This window comes from Dermacentor andersoni, chromosome 1, assembly GCF_023375885.2.
Source record: "Dermacentor andersoni chromosome 1, qqDerAnde1_hic_scaffold, whole genome shotgun sequence".
NCBI classification, from domain to species: Eukaryota; Metazoa; Arthropoda; class Arachnida; order Ixodida; family Ixodidae; genus Dermacentor; species Dermacentor andersoni.
This window is the reverse complement of record NC_092814.1, coordinates 81,463,110-81,486,761: the sequence shown is the minus strand read 5'-3', so window position 1 is coordinate 81,486,761 and position 23,652 is coordinate 81,463,110. Positions and strand designations below refer to the sequence as shown.

General features: G+C 43.9%; 1 protein-coding gene across 5 annotated transcripts in view; it reads right to left on the bottom strand.

Annotated features, from left to right (window-relative positions):
* Positions 1 to 2,779: 2,779 nt before the first annotated feature.
* The window catches only part of LOC126546040 (terminal nucleotidyltransferase 4B-like), an 83,901-nt gene continuing 63,028 nt past the window's right edge, over positions 2,780 to 23,652 (bottom strand). For 3 of the 5 annotated variants that reach the window (XM_055061654.2, XM_050194104.3, XM_050194106.3), the window contains 4 exons: positions 21,128 to 21,479; positions 18,807 to 18,930; positions 14,351 to 14,527; positions 2,780 to 4,901 (listed from right to left, as the gene is read on the bottom strand). In XM_055061654.2, coding sequence (XP_054917629.1) covers positions 4,469 to 4,901; positions 14,351 to 14,527; positions 18,807 to 18,930; positions 21,128 to 21,479 — 1,086 coding nt within the window. In that variant the 3' untranslated portion in view covers positions 2,780 to 4,468. The remainder of the gene's footprint in view (positions 4,902 to 14,350; positions 14,528 to 18,806; positions 18,931 to 21,127; positions 21,480 to 23,652) is intronic. The other 2 variants (XM_055061655.2, XM_050194105.3) reach the window with 1 other exon arrangement.

Here is a 23,652-nt window from a genome sequence, read left to right as displayed (position 1 = left end):
TCGCAAGTCTGTCTTGCCAAGGCACGAGCGACACGATTAGCTTGGTTGCAAAACCACAGAAGCCAAGCAGACTCGCTCAGACGCTGTGCCCATTTGGCTTGCAAGCAGAGCAAGGGAAGTGATCTTCGTTCCACTGATGGCGCAAGTGTCATGCACTAGCACACGAGTGTTCCCACTAAGCAGTTGTGTGGAAGTAGCTAGCATATGCCAATCTGAGCAGACCAGCCAGTTCGCTCAACTAAAACACCATTACAAAATTTGACACCTATATCAACAATCTCTGGCAAACACAGAGATTCTAGAACTTTGCTTCCTTGTGTATTGCAAAGTGCAGCCAAGTGTGAATGCTACAAAAGCACACAGGGGAAGGAATACTGATACTTTGGGCCACATTTTCTTGACAATTCTTCACCACTTATTCACTTCCTCTACATAGAATCTGCAAATGATTACTGCTGAGCAAGCTGAAGTACTAGTTCCAGACTTGCCTTTCATTACACTTGCATTTCCTTGAGAAGCAAGTCCTTACAGGTCTGCACTTAAACAGTCAACAATTGAAGGATTACAGCCCATTTCTTTAGTGGACATGGTCCAACCCAGTAATTACACCGTGAACAAACCCTCAATTCCTCTATAATGCAACAAATAATTGCACCACCTTTTAATGTGTCTAGTGCAAAATGCATGCCAAGTGCACCATGGCCAGATTATTACAGAAGGAAATCTAGCTCTTCAATCACTGTGCCACATTATGGGGCATAGTAAAAATTTTTATACGAATTGGCATAGTTTCATAAAGGACATCAATTTTTTTGGTGGTTCAGTTGTGTTGCTTTGTGCCCTGAAAACAATATAGACAAGTGTCAATATAATAGCAATGTCCAGTGCAATAATTGCAACGTATGTCACTAAATCTAAATATTTGGTAAGTAACAATCGTCATGCATCACTATTTTTCATATTCTTCACAGTTCTGTTTGCAATGCTCCGAAAACTACCGAATGGTAGGAATTGTTGAGTACCAAGAAGGGCAACATAGCGATGTGACAGGCAGTATTTGAAGCCAGGTATACACTACGAAATCCCTGTACTGCCCATCATTCCTATGCTGGCTGGACCACTGATATGTACTATGTTTTGCTGGATGCCGCTTCGCTGCTTGCCAAGCTGGTGCACAGGTGAAGCCAGCAGAAATGCGGTCTTGCGGCAGCTTGTCCCAGAAGCAAGACATGCTGTACTTCGTAGTGCACTTGGTCAGATATTGTGGCTGTAACAGCTTTTCGTTTTCTTCTCTTCATGCCTGGTAAGGGCTTTTACGATAATCTGAACCCATACGGAGATATTTTTCCCTACATAAAGCGCTTTCTCAATCACTAGTGTTTCCAGCACATGCCACTCATGTTAGTGACGCTGTTAGTGCGATGATGGCAAATTCTTGATGTACGCCAAAAGTGTCACTGCAACGTGCCGAAGCCTCGACATCCTGGACAATGCAGCTTGCTTCCGGTGGCTTCAGTCACTGGCGCTCGATGCACTATCCAGCCCCCTAAAGTAGAGATAAGAGGGCTGAACAGTTACACCAGCACCAGATTTCCCTAATATTCCTTGCAACACAGCTTATAGTCTCAGACTAATTGGAATTGTGCTGATGTGCTACCTGCACCACTGATAATTGCACCTACGCCATGACCATGCCACTGAAATTAGTCCATTGAGCATACAAGGGCACAAGAGGTGGTAAGAGAGGAATGCCCCTGTGTTCACATGGAAACAACAGAGGACCAAGCCTAAGCTGCATCAAATGCAAAGAAGAGCTGAATGAAGGATGGAAGGGTCAATGGGGTGGCAAACAGCCAACTCTGACAGACATTGTTCAGACTTAAACTGCAGCACCGGCCTACTAGTTTGAGACAGGGTCCAACCTGAACTTTTTTGTTCCAATCCAGCAAAAAAGCAAAAAAGTTCAGTTCCGGTTTAACGCCGGAGTGAAAGCTGCACAATTTAAACCTGTTCATGATAGTTTGTGAAACGAAACAGTTGCAGGTAAACAGCATAGATTTCTTTTGTACAACTCAATAGTGCTAAGCAGCATGGAAAATAGTGGGGGGGAAAATAAAGTGCATGTTGCATATACAAAAGAGGTCGCATGCTATTAGAATAGCAAATTGGGCAAGCTTGAATGATCTGTACTGCAACAGCACCACTTGCAACAGGGCCGAGCAAAGAGAACACAGCACAAATCCTGTTATTGATGCTCATCACTGTTGTAAGTGATACAGGTGTATTACATAGGTAACATGGTTGAGCCACAAGTGCACACAATGCATGGATGAAAAGCTCCAGAGAAGGTGGCCAGCCTGATTCGAAAAGAGCTTTTCGATTTTCTTGTGGAGTGGGGGAAAGAAGATACTAGTTCAATACCCTGGTTTGCAATACCACCTGCCCAGCACCTTCAATTTCTAAACTGCACTGCACTTACATACGGTATTTTTTCAAAGCCCATGTTTACACGTTTACAAAGGAATGTTGCTGCACTAGTGGCATTGCTTGTGCATGTTGCTCGCTTTGCCAGGCTGCAATAAAATGCGGCCTTTTCTCTAGTTTCCATGTTCTGAATATCTTGTGTGCAAGCTGAGCTAACAAAGCATAGTGCCTATCAGAACGCTAAGAAACCCAGCACCTTTAAATAAATACTAGGCTGGAGCAGTAGCACAGGCACACAGGCTTAGAGTTCATGCACTAAAGAAGCTTGAGGTGGAATGCACTCGATACGTCCAGGTCATGATGATGTGTCTTGTTTATTCTTTTGAAACATTTTTTGATGAGCGTTCCCAGCAAAATGTAGTTACAGTGCATAGTTATGAATGCCTTTGCTGGGAGTTTTAAGTAACACAACTGATTTTTACACACAGTGGCAACATGTACTGTAAACTCACATTCGTGTGACTAGGATGACTTGACATAAATGGAAACCACAAGATGTACTTAATATATACATCAGAAGTTCACACAAAGCAGCCTAAACCTGGCTGCTATGCCATTTCGCATTCACCTTGTATTTAAACAACATGACCAGGTAGGTGCCCATAAATAGGAGTCACCACTTTCACGTCATAACCGTGAGCAGTGAATGCCCCTCTGGACACCAAAGCCACAGTGCAAAGTGAATTGCCTGGTAAAAGGAAACTTGCCACCACAAACAATTGTGAGGCAAACAAACACTGCATGTGAGCAGCTTGGTAGGCAGTATCCTATTGGCACACCACGGAACATGGACTAGCTCCTTTTAACAACTGCCACCATCCACTTGCAATGGAGAGCCATCTCCACAGCTGAGAGAGCACAATGCGACACTGCCAAGAGATGGCACACTTTTCACAAAACATAGGACATCCAATGAGAGCCCACTCAAGAACTTGAAATGAAACGTGGAGACTTAAAAGGAAAGAGCAGTACAGTGTCCATTTCTTGAGAAACATTGTCCAAGGCCTTCATGAAGCACCAAGTTTTGAGCACTTCACAACAAACTTGTATAAACAGCCAGTAAGCACAAAAAAACTACACTGAAATTTAAAAAAAAATCTTCATATATATATATCTTTCAAGGACACAGTACTCCTCAATGTCACAGCACTTTGTGGATTGAATTTAAAAAATCCTAGAAACTGTATAGCAGTAGATCAGGAACGAAAAGTTCTTGTCAGCACTGAACAAAAAGCTGCAGTTCTAGTGCAAGGTACAGAAAAAAAAAATCCAAACATAATCCCTCAAACCACTGAGTGACCTGCTTTCGTTTTGAACATTGTACATTATTAGTAAAGAAACAGTAGAGGATTGGTTAAAAACATGTACACGATCTACATCAGAACATTAACATGATTATGTACAGAGTCACGAGCACTGTTTTCATGAAACTAAAAAATATACATGGCAATATATTTGTAGATGTGTATACTGTCATCGCTATATACAGACAAAACCACAATAATGACATCCACAAATAAGAATAAATACAATTCGTTGAAAAATCTCTGTACTATAACTTGACCACTCATTCATAATCACACACATGCACAGGGAGGGGGGGGAAGGGGAGGAAATAAAGGAGGAAAGAGGGAACTAATCCAGCATAGATGCTTACTTAGCCAAACTAAGAGTAGCAGCCCAGCATTAGGCTGCACTTGCATAAATGCAATTTTTTTTGTGCAATATTACATTTCAACTTTATCGAATTTTTACTTTTTTTTCTTTTTTTTTCTTTTAGCATACATACAAGACAAACTCATACATTCCTCAAAAAAAAAGTTAATAAATAACTTCATTCAACATAAAAACAAGTCTGTAGCAAAGAGAAAGAAAAAGCCCACAGACAAGTGAAACCAATGGTGCACAGATGGCACAACCGAGCAAGGTCCCAGAGTCAGTGGCTGACTGCCACCAGCCACAGCAGTCTACGCAGTACATGGCACTACCTGAAGGAGGCCACTGTGTACACGTCCCGGTGCACAAGGCCCTGTGCCACCAGCACCGTCTCACGGGCAGGCCGACTCAAGTTGCGCTGTCGTCGCCGGGCACTGCTGTTTGAAAAGCCCCGACAGCTGCTGTGCTGCTCGGCTGCCTCAGGAGTGCCAGTCGAGAACTTGCGCTGCTTAGGGAAGAAGGTGCGGCTGGTAGCCAGTTGGCAACCATCAACCAGCTGCCCGCCAACTTCACAAGGTGCTTCAGAGTCCTGGGTCCACACAGCAGCCACGCCATTGGTGCACGTCCCTTGACTCCTGGCAAGTGCTTCACCACTCACGCTGTCACTGCCTACGCTTGACCCTGAGCTGTGCTGAGGACTACCACCAAAGTGTGCACTGGAAGATGTTGAGCTGCTGTCGGCCTCATTGGTGCCACCCGTCCTGCACAAAAATGTTTGCCCACCACTGTTTACTGCAAAACATAAAACCTTGAATCATTGCAAAGGCACTATTTCACACATGCCTTTAAGGGCCAAATGAAATAAGGCACTAGAAAGGACTAAAAATTATTTTTCAGAAGGGACTGAACATTAAACTTTGCACTGCAGACTGCCCTTGCAGACCCATACCAGAGTTCAAGGCACTGATGCAAGTCACATAGGAATATTAGCACTGCCACTGCAACACAAGTTCATAAGGTTGGGTTGTCCAGCCCGTGCTCTTATTTGAAAAGTGAAAGGCAGATTTTACTTTCTGTGGCTTTGTATTCATTTACTCGTGACAGCAGTTACTCTTCCAACACCAAACACTCCAAACCTTGTGTAAACTTTTTAACTATTAAACAGCAGCATGACAATGACAGTGGTGCAATGGCAACAATGTCAACGTCACTTCATCTTGTGAAGAATGTGTTGGATGTGAATGAACAATGGGAAATGCTGTTGTACTGAAAACTATACTGTAAAGAAGTGTTGCATCGCACACCAGTTATGCTGCACAAGCATATTGTATTGAGTGCTGCCGCCTCCAAAATGCATGCAGACACCACCATTCTGAGTCAGCATCGTGGACACTACAAACCCCACATTAAATTCCAAGCCCAAACATTGCATCATAAGCTCAGTGGTTGGCATGTCTGTACTTCATGCTTGGCAGGCAATGCTGCAGAAGCTATACAAGTAGTGCAGTCATAGAAGTCTTACTCCATGTGTTTTGAAGAGCAGTTTTTAATCTGCAAAGCTTTCTCAGAGTGTCTACCAAGTTGACATTTCCAAATTCCCAGAGTTTTCCAGATTTTCCCCGAGTATCTTTGTAAAGCTCCCTGAGTGACAGAACTGTTTTATGTCAAGACGGGCTGACCCCATGTCACCTGATGCTGTCACTCTATAAATAAAAGAAAAAAAAAACTGAATCCAGTTTGAATAGCAAGGAGTAGTGTTTATTTTATTCAAAAAGAAAACTGAAGGAAGGGTTTGGCAATACGCACAGAAAATAAAATTGTAACACCCACTGCAAATGGAGTCGAACATTCTCAAATGTGAATGAAAAGGAGATGCATGCAGAAACATATCTTTCAATGAGCTAGTTCTCTCAACTGATATCAAGCTCATTGGTATGAGGCCCGAACTTTGTCACAAGTGAGATCCTCTTGTAACAGCTGGTAGATCAACCTCAACTGTCCTGACACACTCTCAGCCCGTGCACAACAACTCAGTGTTGCGTTTCACTGCTTTAAGGAGTTCATTTTGGTTTAGATGAGGGACACAATGGCGTATGCCAACGCTGTTTTTTAAGCTCAAGCTCCTTCAAAGAAGTGGTGGCAGACTTCCTTTCCCGCTCATTACTCCATGCGTAGGTCCTGTGTGTTCTTGTCTGCCGTCCACTGTACGTTCGCTACACGGACCATTTGAAGCATCCTCTTGAAGAGTTTTAGTCAAAGTCCGATTTTTCGGACTCCCTAGGGACTGTGAAACGTCCGAAAATCGGGCAGTTAAAAAAATGAAGGCACATCTTTTGCTGCCCTTAAAAGGCCCCTCACCAGGTCTGGTCATTTTGAGCTGACAAGCGCAGAGCATACAATGTACAATAACAATTGTAATGCTTTGCAGACATATCGCTACGTGCCGCGGAAAGACCTGAAATTTCAAACCGAATGCTGTTTGCCCTTCTAAACGCGGCCGATGCGCTCCAAGCTGGAGGATGGTGTACATGTGGTAGTGCGCCTACCTACACGTGTGTGTGTGTGTAACGTCACTCATGGTGACATGTGACTGAGAATTATTCAAGGAAACATCTGGGGAAAACGGGGAAGGCAGGAGATGGAAATTCAAGACGATGAGCAAAATCAGAACAAGGTGAAAGCAGGAGTCAACATTTCGACAAGTGGACTTTTTTTCAAGGCCACGGGTTCAAGGCAACATGTTATTTATGTAATATGTTGCTTGAATAGAAGAGTTAAAGCTTAGAGAAATAATAAAACACAAACCGAATGCCTGCATGTTTTTTTGTTTTACTTCGTACCACAGCAAGAGAGGTACTTCCGCTTCATCTGCTTGTTCCCACGCGTGTCATGCAGTCATGCGCGCAGACACCGAAACTCATTTTCTGCAGTGTTCCAGTGCGTGATTGTGCTCTGTCGTGTAGCATGACGGAGCACAATCGTGTGTAGTCATGTATAGTCGTGCTATAATTCGTGTAGCACTGCCTTATACCGCTAGTCAGGTGTCCTCGTGCACAGCGCACAAAATCGTGCGCTGCGTAAAACGAGACAATCATAACAGCTCGCACACGACTCCGTCAGCAGAAGTGCGCCACACCGCAAAAAAGCGAGGAGGGAAAAAAAATGACGGCGGGGCCCCTGACGTATGTATCACGCAATCCTCGAGCTCGGGTATGGGTGAAGGCAGGGAAGGAATTTCACTTGCGGAGGCTAGACAGAGCAAGTGGAGAAAGCATCTATATTTGCAGTGAAGCTCACCTCCTGAAATCATGGGTTCGCGGCACTGAAATATTTCTATCTCGGCTATTAATGAGCCGATTGGAAATTTTTTTTGCGGCAGAACGCTCCCTAGAGGACACCATAACAATTTCCAGCGTATAATCGAAGTTTGCTGGGTGGCCTGGTCAGGGGCCCTTTGAGGGCTCAAATCACCACAGGCACATCTTAAAAAGATCTGAAGGCCGGCCAGTACAGTTATTGGGCATATCGGTGCTCACACTATGACAGGAGATAAAGGTGCACACATGTACAACTAAGGAATACATACTGTATCCCGTGACAATTGCCTCTTCCCATGCTTGTTATGCTTCACTACAAATACTTTTGCGTGTGGTTCACAGCGTAACATTGCTGTACAGAGGAGATGCTGACTTTCGGCAACCGGCATCATGCAACGAGTCGTGCTTTCCGAGCTTCGAAGCCACTCGCAAGGATCACAAAGGCAGAGCCGGTGCCACTGCTGACAGCGGTGAATTATTTCGAAGAAAAACACGATATCAAACGGCAAGAAGCTTAATAATGAACGTCAAAGCAGCTAGGCCTAGTGTTGCTGCAGTGGTGGCTACGGCTGCCAGCGCATCTGCGTGTGAGAGCGCCGATTTGAGGCAGTGAGGTAATTCAAAATGGCCGCAGTGGTGGCTTTGATTTATGCCGTTTCGTACCTATGGTTATGGCAAACAGTCTGCAAAATCTGATGGCGAAGGGTTCTTATGTCCGAAATTTCAGACGTTCTTATACATTGATCCTAGGGGTTACATGGTGGTGCTGCGAAGCTGTCCGAATCATTGGGCGTCCGGAGAGTCGGTGGTCGTTGATTGTACACTGGCAACTCCTCCAGCCGACGACACTGTGTCAAAGACCATTTGTTACGATCCCTCTGTTACTCGAGTCAGTATTACCGTGACTTTCGTTCTCTTTCAATAAGATTACAGCGAATTTTCCCCGATAGATGCACAAATTCCCGGTTTTCTCAGTTGGTAGACACCCTGTTTTTGTGGAGTAACAACTTCACATACTATACGACGTATGGACATAAGGTTACATCAAATTACGTATTATTTGTGCACCTTTGTGCTTTCAGTATCAGACGTACCGTGTTCTAGTCACAAATGGAAGTTGTGAACTGTGGCCGCTGGTTGCACGAATGTCCCTCCACTCGTTTGGTGGTAAATACACCAGAGCACCGCTAATCCATTCTTCGTTACTGAGCTTTCCTGTTTTCGCAGTTCCGACCTAAAGCCCATTGATTCCTATGTATTATATCTCCATTTGATACATCGCCATTATGTAACACTCGCACCTCTAACATTCCATTTGAAGTGGCAGTCACGTAAATTCAGTAGTGCAGAGGGAAATTTGGAAGCGCCAAATTCCGAAAGTATGCGATCGCCAGTCCCGATAAGGAGGCTACAGTGCAGTTGTTTATGGCAGTTCCCTACAGTCCGCTTTGCTGCAATACAGCTGTCTTATGCGGCAAAGCACATTAAGAATGGAACGTGCCTAAGGTCATAGAACATAGGACATGTCCTGTATTTATACTCGACACACAGAGCTGTTCCTAATGTTGCTATGGTGATATTGGGCCTTCCTCTGCCTTTACATTTTTCCAGCTGTTAAGTGGGCTTTCTTTTTGCGGTCCCTTGAAAAACACAGATAAGGTTCTACTGTAGCTTCAGACTTGCAACGCCTTCCATTCTATAAGTACGTAGTACGAGCTATTAATAAAGGGAAAATCAGACATCCACCGGTTCGTAGCAATTGCTACAAAGGAAACCCATACGGGTTCTTCGAAAGAAAAGCCTCGCAGTTGAAGAAAAATTTGTCCTCGTCCAAGACGAGGACCCGGAACTACCTTTCCAGGGCAACCGCTCTGCCATCTGAGCTAACCAGGCAGCTAGCAGATGGCAGGGCGAAGTCGAATTCGAGATGACACGGCGAAGTTGAGGTAATAGTTCTGGGGTTTCCGCAGAACTATTACGTCAAAGTATGAGATATTGTTAGCATGAATCACATAATGCATACTATATAGTACTCGTTAATTCAATCATGACCCAAGATCACTGACAGCAGCTGTGTATTTCTATGGTCCAAAACTCATTACTTTAAACCTAAAATTTCCCCTTACCACATAACTGGAACTCTACTGGTCGCCACGAACACTGCCGGCCCAAATGGGGTCAATAGTGACCTGCTCGATTATTATCTCCATAGAATCTATGCAAAGTGGCGACTGAAATTTCAGATGCTGAACAGTGTCACTCAATTTTTCAGACTAGCGCACTATGTAGCAACATGGCAGCCATGAATAAAGTTTGTGTGGCTAGTACGGCCACTGCGGAGAGTTTCATAGACTTGGCACCAAACCACAACTTCGGTCGCAGACTTCCGGCAAAGTGGCAGTGGTTAGGCCTAGTAGGTGGAAGTGGCGGTAGGAAAGCTGTAGCTAAATTCTCGCCCTTAATATGCTTATACCTGCCGACTACATTGAAGATTAGGCGCGAGGTGCATGGCCGATTGGGGAAACAACCATGAACATGTGTGTGTTAGACGAAACAGCATAAGCGCGCGTCTGGGAATTTATCTCTAAACTGACTTTGCACAGCACAGTTCAAGTTGACAACGCTTGCATAGCAAAGGTCACGTGAGCAGTACTGGCTGCTCCATTCAGTCACTCTGAACTGTTGATCTGCAGCACTGATAGTTTTGGTGGTTTTGGCAGCCAAAACCACCCTGTACTTACTATTGTGCAGCTCAGATACGGGCATAGTATGCCATTTGCGATTCTGCACTGTGCGTACAGCTGTGCAAATTGAGAACGCACTGCCATTTGTCAAATTCGTAGTTACATCCTGTGGCAAGTAACGCCACCTAATGCTTAGGTGTTGTCCAAAACATGGCAGCCATGATTTTTCTGGCTCCTAAAATCACTTCCAGTGATGCAGCCACGAAGAGCATGCCCTTTGAGATCTGCCATTGCTGGCTCATGGATTTGGACACCGCCTAGTCAAAGCTTTCGAGATAGGGAGCCCTGTTGCTGCAGCCAAGTTTGCAAATTAACCAGGAGCCGTATTCTGTAACAGTTCGCTCTGGCTGTTACGTCTCGGTTACGTCACTCGGAGAAAGAATGGAACATCATGCCGCAAGGGAGACCAATGAATGAGCGGCGTTCTGCCACAAGGTCACGTCATAATTTTTGTTTCTACTTTGGTAGGGAGGATGCTATAGTAACTGAAGGATGTTGCTAGTTTGGTAAAAAATATTGGTTTGTATACAACACTTTCACACTTAATTTCCAGTAATAACTGAGCTTCCAACACAGACAGCTGATGGTTTAAAGAGACACTAAAAGTTACTATGAAGTCAAGTTAAAGTGATAAGGCAATGCTCTAGAATGTCTAAGGCGTCAATATAATCGCGAGCAGAGCTTTAGTAACCGATAAATTGAGGTAAATGCATGACACAATTTGGGACCCTCCAGCGACATTCCGGTACTAGCTAGATGACGAAGGCACTCCTATCATAATTTATGTCACTAGTACTCAACTACTCGTATTAAAAAGATCATTTCATCAGGTTATAAGACGGAAGAAAATGCTACTTGTCTATCTCTGTTCGATTCTAAGAAAAAATAACATTTTGACGTTACCCTTCAGTAGTATGGGTAGTCGAAAGGTTTCATTTTCGCTCGACTCTGCGCGCTCGACTCTGCGCGCTCGACTCTGCGCGCTCGACTCTGCGCGCTCGACTCTGCGCGCTCGACTCTGCGATGCACGCGCTTTGGAGTTTCAGTTGTTTCGTTATCACGTCACGCTGCGCTGGTTCTGCTGGCTCGCGAAACTTGCATTTGGAACAAGCAGCGAGAATGCCATGTCCATGTGATGTTGTGGGATGCATGAACGGTCTGCGGAACTTGGCCAAGGGCAGTTGCAGCGGCAAATCCAACGTTAGTTATCACTGTTTGCCAACGAGTGAACCTCTCTGTTTGAAGTGGTTAAGTGCCGTACCTCTGCCACAGCGCGTTGGCAAAGAGCCGAAAAATTGCATAGTGTGCTCGCTGCACTTTCGTCCAGAAGATTACGAGTTCACCGCAGACTTACTGAAGTCATGTGGAGTGCCTTTCAAAGCAATGCTTTCCTGTAGCGCTGTTCCGTCAGTCTTGCCTGCATTCTCTGGAGCGCGAGAACAACTGCAGGTCGAAGATGGGGCGGGGCGGTGAGTGTGGCATTTGGTTTTTACGAAGGAAAAGCTACAAATGTGCGAATACGTACAGCCATGAAATACAGTTGCCGTTTTAGTAATACGCAACTTTGTACGTTTTTGGACAGCTTAAAATGCCTTTGGAACTCTCCTTCACCCATGTGGAACACGTCGGGCTGTTGCCTCTCATCATGTCGTTGTCTTTGGCCAACGTTCACCAGCAACACAACCAAAGAAGCTGCTATCAGTGCCTCTCTTGTCACACCGGCCAGCACGAGACTAGCAGAAGGCCACAGTTGTCCTACCAACCCTCGAGATCATGGTCGCGACCGCGCACGACCCTCAAGCCCACTTCTCCGCGGTTCTACTCATAGCAGACGAGAAAATTGCTGCTAGATGATTGACAACCTTCGCGACAACAAAATTTCTTGTCATGCCCATCCGGGATGACGACAATGAATTGCCGACCAATGATGTTTGCAAGTGTGAACCGGTCCTAAAGTGAAGCAGCAGGCTGGCTGCTTAACTTATCCCGTCACATTTGCATGGAAAATGTGGGGACTGAAAATTCTATAAATGATAAGATTCTCAACTAACCGAGTTCAAATTACCAAGGCTTTACTGTACTGCCAAATGGGGCAGTGGTGTATTTTGGGTGTTTTTATCGTCTCTAATTTGATCCGCTGGATGATTCAATCAGTTTTGTTAATCTCATCAAGGTGACATTAACAGAAGTCTACTGCATTTTTCTTTTGCATTGTGACAGAGCAAGTGGAGTGTGGCACTGAAGAATCAGCTGACTGAACAAAGAATAAGATTTGGCAGGAAGAGTGCAGAACAGATTCAGGCAGCCATCTTGTTTATGCACCAGTGCTGCAGCTTCTTAACCCTATAACTAAACCTCTTTAAATTTACGCTTCACGAACTGTGCCCCATGACATGTTACACTTCTTTTGGTCGCAAATGCTAGCAGCAAGGTATTTCTAGCCTTAGTGTTGCATGCTATGTATGTAATGGAGTGTAGCACCTAAATGGACATTGTTGCTTTGGTACGATTTCAACCTACAGTGGCGGTAGCAAGTAAAGTTTTGTTTTCTGTCATATAGTCGAATCTTGATATAACGAACCTTGATATAATAAAATTCCCGATGTAATGAACTATTTTCATTTCCTGATCTTAGTTGGATTGAAAACAGTATTTTCTTTCGCGATTTAATGAAGTAATTTTGTGACATGGTTTTGGTTTAACGAAGTTTTTGGCCATCTCAAGCATGAACTTGGAATCTGTATAGCTAGCTTATCTAACAAAAAAACTAAAGATGTCGGGCGAGGCAAAACTTATTTCAAAAGTCTTCCTGCGTTAAAAGTTTGAGCAGCAAAACCGGCGTCAAAGCGCACGTCAGTAGGCAGGAAATACCACTGCGCTATTTGTCGAATTGGTAAACAACTTGCAGAGGCAGTGGGCACGCGGCAGCTCGCAGTGGTCCAGTGGTCCGGAGAAACACAAGACCTGATGATGCCTTCTGCGCACAAGGGATGGGGAGGGAGTGACCGCACGGTAACATGATTAAGCATATGATGCGGGAGGGGGGGGGGGGGGGGGGGGTGAAATGCGTGCGTCTCATGTCACGCATACACTCTTCGCGGCAAGTGCAAAGGTACGAGTTGAAATGGTTGGTGCCTTCACACGCATTTTGTTGTTCCCACGTGTCTAGTGTTGGCAGTCGCATAATGTGAAGTTTCCTAGACCAAGCGCACGTGACGCCAACAAAACTACAAACCTTACCTAGTGCAGTTTCTTTGCTATTGTCACCAATGTTCTGCCTTTCTGCCGAGATACTTTTTCTTTCTTTTTTTTCCGAGGACGAATACCCTTATCTTTTTACACCTTTGGTTTTAATTTGTCGGCACCAGCTGCGGGCACTAAGCGCGGTCAGCCATGGTGTCCAAGATTTACGGCACCGCACGACACAACAAACAGAAGTCTCTGATGCCGTGAGCCCCCTCGAAGCATTGCTCCTGATGCGATCTGCACCGCACACGCTGGCACTCATATTCATGCTATTATGGCCCGCCCTTCTTGAAATTTGTTTATAAGCGCTTACTAACAAGTTACTATCTACAAGGAATGCTCTGGGAATTTGTGAAGTTGATTTTAATGCTGGAACTGTCAAACCTCGAATTAATGAAATTTGCATTTTAACAAAGTTTTTCGCTGCAAATACAACTTTGTTATATCAAGGTTCGACTGCAGTTAGCCGCAAAGGCATCATGATATGACATGACAGCAGCGCATACCACAGCATAAAGGAAGGAAAGAAAGACTTCGATACTGCATGGGTGCGTAGCTATCCCACCGTCACCCACAAGTGCCTGGTAAGGTTGGAAGCAATCCAATAATAATTATCTTTGATTAAAGTATTTACAGTACTTCCTCAGAAGAGCACAGTAAGAAACTAAGTCAATCTGCTACTTTCACAGAAATATATATGGCACTGTAGCAGGTACAAATCTGCACTAGTTCAAGGCATTATCCAGCCCCTTCTGTGAACTCTTCGAGCTTCAATACCTTAACTGTGCTTCAACTACATGTTTCTACAAGGCAGCCAAAGTCTATAGGTGAACATCACAACATTCTACTAGACCAACACATGAAAACTTGTCCAAACAGCATGAACTAGCACTACTAGCTCACCTCTTTCCATGGGACCTATTGTTGGCTTCCTGCCTTGTGCATTCAGGATCGGGAGGCTGAAGTGCAGAAAGCTCTTCATTGTTGTCAACAGGGAACTTCTCTTGAATCCACTGACGGTACTGGATGACCTCGTCAGTCACTCGAATGATCCTACCCAGTATGCTGCAGCAATAGAAACTATTGATTGGTTGTAGCTACGTGCAAACCACAACATTGAAAGTGCTTGTATGCTTAAGGTGATCTCAAGTTCAAACCTCAATTTTTTTTTTCAAGAAAGCAGTTTTTTGCCCATTTAGATGAGGGATTCATTGGAGAATATCTTGAAGCGAGTATTATGTTCCTGCATTTTCTCTTTGTTAAGATTGTGGGACTTGGAACTTCACCCAGTGTATTTTTTTTTTATGTTGACCCTTTGTTGCACAAAAAACAAACACATGCAAACTGCGGTTTCTTTTACTGTTCTATCTTAGCATCGAGAAAAAGCCAAGAAAATGTTTTTCTGTGCTTTCAAGTGCTTATTTCACAAGAGACGAAATGTCCACTACAGTGGACAACATGCGCATCAGCTCAGGCGAGTGTACACACCGGCAGCTTTCTTTTGGTCCAACAAGCAAACTTTTTGCCACCACATTAACAAATTTACTTCAAAACAAAAGTCTAGACACTGCGCACATTACCCTGCTTTATGGTATACGAAAAAAAGCAGTCACTTTTGCCAGTAATGTGCAAGCATACCTTGCTGTGACGTTGCCAACAACTTATTTTTGGGGGCGAAGGGGTGACTGGACAGGCAAGTGTTGTGGCATGTTGCTTTATGCCACATATCCCGATTCACAGAAATTCCGGAGTTGGGAGGAGAGGGGTACACGTGCACAGTGTGAACCCCTTTCCCTCTGCCCCCCTGGCTATGCCTGCGATATCTTGCATTGTGAACAATTGTATGTCGCTTTGCACCAGCCAACCGACATTTCACATATTTGTGCAGTAAATTATTTTCAACAGGAGAGACGAGTAGCATTTCAATGACACACGCGATGGCAAATAAACTTTCTTAGGCAGGTGGCTTTCATTTTGCTGTGGCAGGAGCTGCGCGTAACTCATTCGATCTGCCTTTCTCATGCCTAACGGTGCATGCACCCTGCCCTAGCGGATTAGTCGCTAAACGTTTTGGAAAGGTCGCGCGCGGGACCATGTGCTGGAAAGTTCCCCGAAAAGAAAGTGCTCGGATGTGCGCTGCTGTGAACACTCATGCCGTCTGCCGCGTTGAAACTCCACTGGTAGCTTGACGTTGGTGCGGTGCCGGAAACGTGCATAGCATAAGACTGCAACTCTAGTTTGAAACGAAGCAGTCAGAGCCTCATCCGAACTGCACCGTGAACCACGTAGTTGCCCACTTGCACTGACAGCTATCAAGTTTAATGAAAAACCTGTGCGTTACACTTGAGCGACACTTAACATCACGTTGCTGATGAAATCTTGCAGCATTGGCCCTCTCTTGCAAGTGGTGGCAGCGCGTAGCCGACTACACGTACTTGTTTAAGAGGCGGAGTAACAATGGGTCAATACGGGACTGACAAGACGCTGACGCCAACGACTGACCCGACTATTATGCGCCACTGAAACCATTTTATTAGATTGGGCCGACAACAATGCAACCGACGAGCGTGACTTGTCATACTGCGATGGGCTTTCTTGTTGATGGCATGGATAAAATCAGCGTGCCGACCATCATTCGACCGAATCCCGCACAAACGGCCACCGAACTGACAATGCGATGGCTAAAGAGTCTTCGCTTGCATGTATGATTAATTGCACTCAAAATGAGTCAAACAGGCCGACCAAGTTGTAATGCACAAGCTTTAACCCTCTCAAGCCGTCCACATGAAGTTTCGAGCCAATGTTGATCCTGTTCAGCAAAGGCCTGGCACCGTCGAGTTCATGCACCCACTATAAATACACCGGCAGGCCTGAACTGAAATGTAAGCAGTTAGGAAGATAGCAACTGCTTTTATAGTTCAGTTCTGTCCTTACCCATTTGAAATCAACTACACTGCACTTCGCATGGCGCGTACACAATAAGCGGCAAGCGGCGACACAGCGCTGTACCAACATCTGTACGTCACTATACCCTTAGGCTGCCGGTCGCATTCGCTACGTAGATTGGTGGGTCTGTACGTGTTATGCTGACACATTTCCCAATTTCAGAGATGCACTGTTTACATCTGCATCGAACGAGAAACATGAGACAGCGCCTTCTGTAAACAGCAGCATAAACAACCGCCTTGCTCAGTTACTAACGGTGTCAGCTATGGCATCCACATTTTCACGAGGGAACGACATTGCCTATAAATGAGCACTTATGCAAGCACTGTTTTCTCTAATAATGCTTTATGGCATGTGCAAATTGTAAGTATGAAGGGGTTAAAGAAAAGCGAGAACCAGTAATAAATTAACAGCCCGTAATATCTTTATCTGGATCACAGTTCTCGTTGTTTAAGTGGTTCGGCCGCTCATATTGACTCGTCTCAGGGTGGAACACGGCGCATGTGCGTAAATATGTAAGTTTTGCTACGTTTTGACATTTCACATCAACAATGCACCTTTTCTCCAACATTTCACGCTAACAATGATCTGTGGCTGTAGGTGCGAGCGCAAACAAGTGCACACTTTGCTAAACTTCAAAGACTTCTTGAATATGTGAACTGTCTAAATAATGTGCAAAAAGAACACAAAAAGCAAGCTCCAAGTGCAGAAATCAGCGACAACAAATTACAAGGCGTCCGTATCGGCAAACGGAGCTCAGCATGCCTTTATCGGCTGCACTGTTTGCACAACAGCACACTCAGGCCTGCTCACCCAGTAGTCTGCGAGTGCTACATGGCCTCCAGGAACGACATGCTGCCCCGAAGAAGCCATTAATAAAGATTTGTGATCCAGGAAACGCACAACTGAGGCACACACAACGTGGGCACAGGTACAGAAATCAAGCGGCTAAAGCACCGGCACCCTTCCGTTTTCAGTGGCGTGCAGCTGAGGGCAGCACAAGAAAATGAAAAAGCCGGATTGTTTCTTCATAATAACTCGCTCGATAATATAATGCACAAAGTGTTACTGCCTGAAGATATGAGGCACATAACACAAACAATTCAACTGAAAGAAGCCAGGACTACACTGCACAGAAAATGCTCCCACGCACGTTTTGTTCCTGTCATGCATACTGTCCACTGCAATGGACATTTCAGAAAATGTCTTCCGCAGAAAGAACTTGGCTTCACTCTGCCAGAATATTTACAAGTCTTGCCTCTGAAGGCCTCTTCTATCCCGTGTAGGAAATTATGTACGAAAATGCAATGTCGAAAATGCAATGTCACGAGTGCTTTAAGTCGAAGTATGGTGACTCGCGTGACTTACCCGCTGGAACAAAGAGGATGCAATCTTTGAAGCATAGTTCGGTAAAAATGGCAATTAGTGGCGCCTCCTAGGGCAGCTACAGAAAACTGATGTGTCCACCGAAATTTACACTATGCACAAGAGCCTCTCGGAACACTAAACTTACTCCAAAAATCACAGAAATTTTTCCACTGTAGCGGAGAGTATGCAACAAAGGGTAAATATTACTTTCAAACAAGCATTAAGTAGGCTTAAAAACAAATGCAGCAGTTTCCATCTGTGATAACATAAGCAGGCACATGGGGGATGCACTACGTTTTAAACATGTATATTCTCCAGGTTTCTTGCATGTCAAAGGAACAGCTAATTGTCTTTCTTTGTTATGCTTACACGCTGTAGTTTTTTCACTTATAGTAGTAGCTACAGTATGGTGAAGTTTGGAGTTTCAGGGACGCGCAACTCTCACGTGTCCCTTGATATGTTGTTTTCTCGCATAAAAGAAGAATCATAAATAAAAGCATAAATAAAAGAAGAATCAGGAGGCGAATTTAGCTTTCCTGAATGTTTTTAGTGAGCATTACCAGTTGTTTCAAATCTTTTTTGTTGATTTTCTCAGAAGTTATTTTTTTGGAGTTCTTTCAAGCCAACGAAGAAGTTTAAAGATTGTTAAATGAAAGTGCACACTGTCTCTCTTAAGTAACTGCCAAAAAGTGTTTAGTTACATCACTAAACTTAAGTTATGTGCTGGCGTGAGACCCGCATTTGTGAATTCCTTATTAAATAAAAAATTGTTGAATTTTTTTACAAATTATACAACACTTTGAATTGTACAAGATGAACTAGTCTCATTCTTGCTCTTAAAAAATTTTTTTTTTCCCAACTTGACCTCAACCTTAATGTATACATGACAAAGGTATTGCAGCACTTGTGCCCTTTAGCATAAGATAAAGCCAGGATGCAAACTGCTGTCCACACAATATCCCTGATCATCCACTTGTCTTAATTTCAGTGAAATGAACAAAACTTGTTTAGTCCCTAGGATGCAAAGCTCAATTTACACACTAACCTTTGTTTTGGGTCACTCGTAGCAGGATGGAAAGAGTGTACGGCCTGGTTGAGGACCATGTAAGCATACTCAAATGCTTTCTTCACTGTCAATGCCCCATATGAGCTACGGCCAATGTCATTACCTGAAAAGTCAACCAGCACAAACAGTTCAGAATCAAGTCTCAGAATCAAGTTCTACACTGGATGCATTTTAATGTTTGTAATTCTGGGGTTTTACGTGCCAAAACCACCATTTGATTATGAGGCACACCGTAGTGGAGGACTCTGGATTAATCTTTACCACCTAGGAATCTTTAACATGCCCCCAATGCACAGGACATGGGCATTTTTGCACTTCATCCCCATCGAAATGCGGCCACTGCAGCCGGCATTTGATCCCACAACTTCGTGCTTAGCAGAGCAACACCATAGCCACTACGCCACCACAGCGGGTATGCACTTTGATAATTCACATATTGAATCTCACACTAACACACACACGTACACACAATTACTGCATTTGTATGAACAATGAAAGAACAGTTGAATAGAGCTGGGCCATATTTCAAAATGGGCCTGATAAGCATACCTGCCAGCGACAAAGTTTGGTACCTATTATAGAAAACGTCGGACATTAGGAAGAAGCTTTACTTCACGACAAACTCCCATTTTCCCTATTCTGAAATGCTCAAACACAGAAATACCTCTCAAACAGCTGCTAAATTAACCTGAAATTTGATGCATTTGGAAAGCTGAACGTTACAAACTATTTTGACAAAATTTTGACAAAGGGCCTCAATGTTTTTTTATTTGCCAAACCTGAAGCTCAAATTTCACAAGGCCAGAACTCTGCACTCAGCAGATACTATTATAATTCTGCAGACCGTATGTTAGATCGTCAAAAATGAAGAAATGCCATGTTTACTGCATTATAGGTTGAGGGTGCCATTCTAGTTTTGAGTTCACAGAGTTTCCAAGATCATTCGGCAATTTTTATGTACATAGGCCTGACAAGACGCATCAGCACAGAAACTATAGGATTGTTGCTAATGGAATATCTTGGCTAGGATATGTTTGGCACAAGGCAATGATGGCGCCCTGCCTTAACTTTCTGTATGTTTGCTTTCCCGTACATTAAAACCAAGTCTTCAAGGGATGTGCACTGTAGCATTCTGCAAAGCCATTGTGTCTAACGTACGTCAGGCGTCAGTCTCAGAATAGTGTTCATCTACTGATGCTCAAGTTCCCCCAAAATTCAGCAATATCTGTTAAAAGTTGATGGCCCCCCCAACAAAAAAAACAGTTTTTAACAGCCGATAAATTTTAACTTTTACCTTTAAGCTAATAAACCTCATCTTGATATGTTCAGCATATGCCGAACAAAACCATTTCTACGTTCCCTGTCTCAGAATGGAAAGCAGCAGGAAATGCTCAATAAAAACAAACAGCCAAGTTTAACAGATTTCAAGACAATGAATTCCTAAACACGGCATCTCAGAATAACCACTTCAATATGTTCATATTACTTTTACGGAGCATGTTGATGCTCATTGGCCTACTTTTATAGATGAACTGATAACGCTGCCAATGGGACAAGAAATTGTAGCAATAGCTTCCTCAGATGTTCCAAAGTTACCGCAAGGAACACACGACACTTATAGAAAGGGACAACACAAAGCGGTTGTCCCTTTCGGACAACCATTTTGTGTTATGCCTTCCGGTAACTTCCCAACATCATGAACCACCAACTGGCCTAAACCCACACTCTGCTAAACTTCCTCAGAATGTACCCCCTGGAGCAATATGGAAGGGAACACTAAAATTGCTTAGTGTTCCCTTCCTGTGTTCAACAAAGTGTTCAACAATGTGTTCAACAATGTGTTCAACAATGTGTTCAACAAAATTAAATGTGAAAGCAAGTTGTGTGGATTTATGTAACATGAGTAATACAAAGAATTTGGCGTTTCCCCTAGTATTGCTCAGAGCTTTACATGTACAATAAAACAATATGCATATACAGCCGTTATTACATGAGAAAATAGTATTACATAAACACCTTATCAAAGAAGATAAAAGATGCCAGCAAACAGCATACAGAATCCTCATATGCGAGTGCGCATTAAGATACTGAGAACAAATTTCTTTGTTAATAAATGTTTAATGAGCAACCAAGACTGCCACAATGAAAAATAAGATTATTTTCAGTTCAGATTTCTGTAGGCTCTAGCAATGCACCAAAGTGGCTGGTTCGTTACTGCCTTCATAACTCTGAACAATTTGCACAGCCTTAATATGAGTAATAATATGAGTAATAATATGAGTAATAGAAAGTAAAATCACCTGGAGTGAGAGGGTCCTCTATGCAAAGAATTGATGGACGGTAAGAGTCTCCTGCATCACGCTGCATCTCTTCTTTCCGTATATATGCACCACCATCCTTGATGCGAATTCCAGTCACAAAATAGTTGAAGTGTTTTCCATACAAGTCAAAAAACTCCAGCAGCAATGTGCCAAGATTTGGAGATGGAGCATCCCCACCTCGTGGGTGCAATTGTAGAAAGCTCACAGTCATAAGGATCAGAGAGTAGGAGCTGATACCACCAGTGAACACTTCATTCAAGTCCCGTTGCAGCAGAAACTGCTTCAGCACCAGCACCAGCTTGGGAAGTGCAGGAAACTTCTCCTTGAATGACTGCATAGGTGAGAAAATGATTAGTAAATACTGAATCTTGCAGAAAACCAAATATGTTTATCCTACGATTCAATAAGGAACACTGCAATGTTCATGAAACTGTGCAAGCAAGAGTATGCTGAAAGCACATGCAGAGCAGAAAAAGCTGCAGGGCTTTGTTACAGGTAGAACTTGGATGTGATGAGAACACCGACTGTAAACGCAGAATGGTAGAGGAGGACAAGCAAGGCAAAGGGTGGAGAGAAGTTGGACTTGTGGGTGTTGGGGAAAAAAAATCTAGAATTGTCAGACAGTATGGATTCTGTATACTTGTTCCAAGAGATGTACAGACTCTGCCACTGCTAGCAGGAACCACGGAGCAGCCTGTGGCGTAGCTCCGTGGAGTGCCCCACTACCGGCACCTCCTGAACTCTTGCGGCGTAGGCGCAATCAAGGTGATTGGCGAAAAGTCCAGCGAGTCGTCTGCTATGGTGAGTCATTTGCTAATGCTTCACAAGGCGCCGGCGGTGGCGCTCCACGAAGCGCTCCTGTGTTCCCGCTAGCAGTGGCCGCACCTGTACATTTCCTGTTAAGTTGAACAGAGATCATGAAATATAACAAATGACCAATGATATCTACCATTCATCACCATACACTTATGGTTGCCAGTGCAGTTGAGATTTTTATACGCATGTTCAATTCAACTTATCACAAGTGGCTGACTAGTATACACGCTAATGGCCACCTGCAACCCCATCTATGGGCTTGCTCAACGTAAGAGCAATCAATTGACAATGTGTCAATAGAGCAAGTAACCAGCAAACAAAAGCTGGCAGCATCTTTCAAAGTACAGTGATAACTGTCCCAAATACCCACATGATGCCACATGAAAAAACTGCACAGCTGCTATCAAGATGCTAAAGTGAAGCACTAAATATGTAAATTACACTTTCAGGATTATGCTTCCATTTGAGTGACTTATTACTGAAAGAAGGTACCCTTTGAAATTCATGCTGACGTGGGATACCAATTGTTTCCACTGAATTTCAATGCAGGAACTGTATAAAAATTTCCAGGCACACTGTTTTTTAATGCAGTTTAACGATTACATATTATTTGACTTCGATCGAATGTTTGCTACAAGTTATGGAATCAGTGTGTATAGAAATTTCATAATGATGGTAGTACACTTCATGTTTCAATTTTACAGTTGGTGCACTAAATGGAGTTGATTACGGAAAACATGTGCACAGTCGCTGCCACACTTTGGAAACATTCCAACAGAAGTGTGAATTTGCATTTGCCTCATGCACAAGGTGCACAAGGTGCACTTTACTTTTCATGCACCTTTAATGAATGCCACGATATTGTCATGTGGTAGCGACTGTGAAGAAAGCAAAACGGTGAATGGCGAAAGTAGCATTTTATTGGACGAACTTGTGCCCACCAAAGCAAGAGCAATAGCGACGAACACGATCGGCGGTCGTCGAAATCTGATCAGCAGGTCAAGCGCGTCGGCTTTTATACATCAGTCGTCGAATGTTCCAGAGTAATCGCTGGGACCTGCGTGTCTTCCACAAAGTTCTACATTATTCGCGTCGCACACACATGCAACCAGATTACACGAGGTTCGGTCACAGACAGCAGATGGAACCATCGATAACATTCCAGAAACTTCCGATACATGCAGGCGCGTCCTGCGCTGTGCAATAACATTTGTTAGGCGATGAAATGTGGTCACCCGATAAAGATAAACAAGTACACGTGTCAATGTCATGGCAAACCAATCCTCTGTACGATATTGCTATGTGTGTGAATGATGACCAGTCAATGTGCTGCCTAGGCAATGAAGAGAAGCTTGTTGCATTTCTAGCAGCTGTATCAGTGAAAGCGAGTTGTGCGACCAAACATGTGTCACATCAAAATGCAGAGAAAATACACAAGGTAGCTATGTTGCCTTGTGCCAATGCCAGATAAGATGCTACTGCACACTTTTTAGCAGTAATCAGTGACACTTCATGACTGCATTTCATATAACTGGCCTACAAAGTGGCCTACAGCAGAAGATGTTATGTCATACCCAGCAGCTTGCAATCACGACAGCAGCAAAGTGTGGACAAGAACACCACAAATGTAGCCATGCACATAATATATGCCACGAAAAGTTACATTACTCGCAGCTTAAAGGTGATCA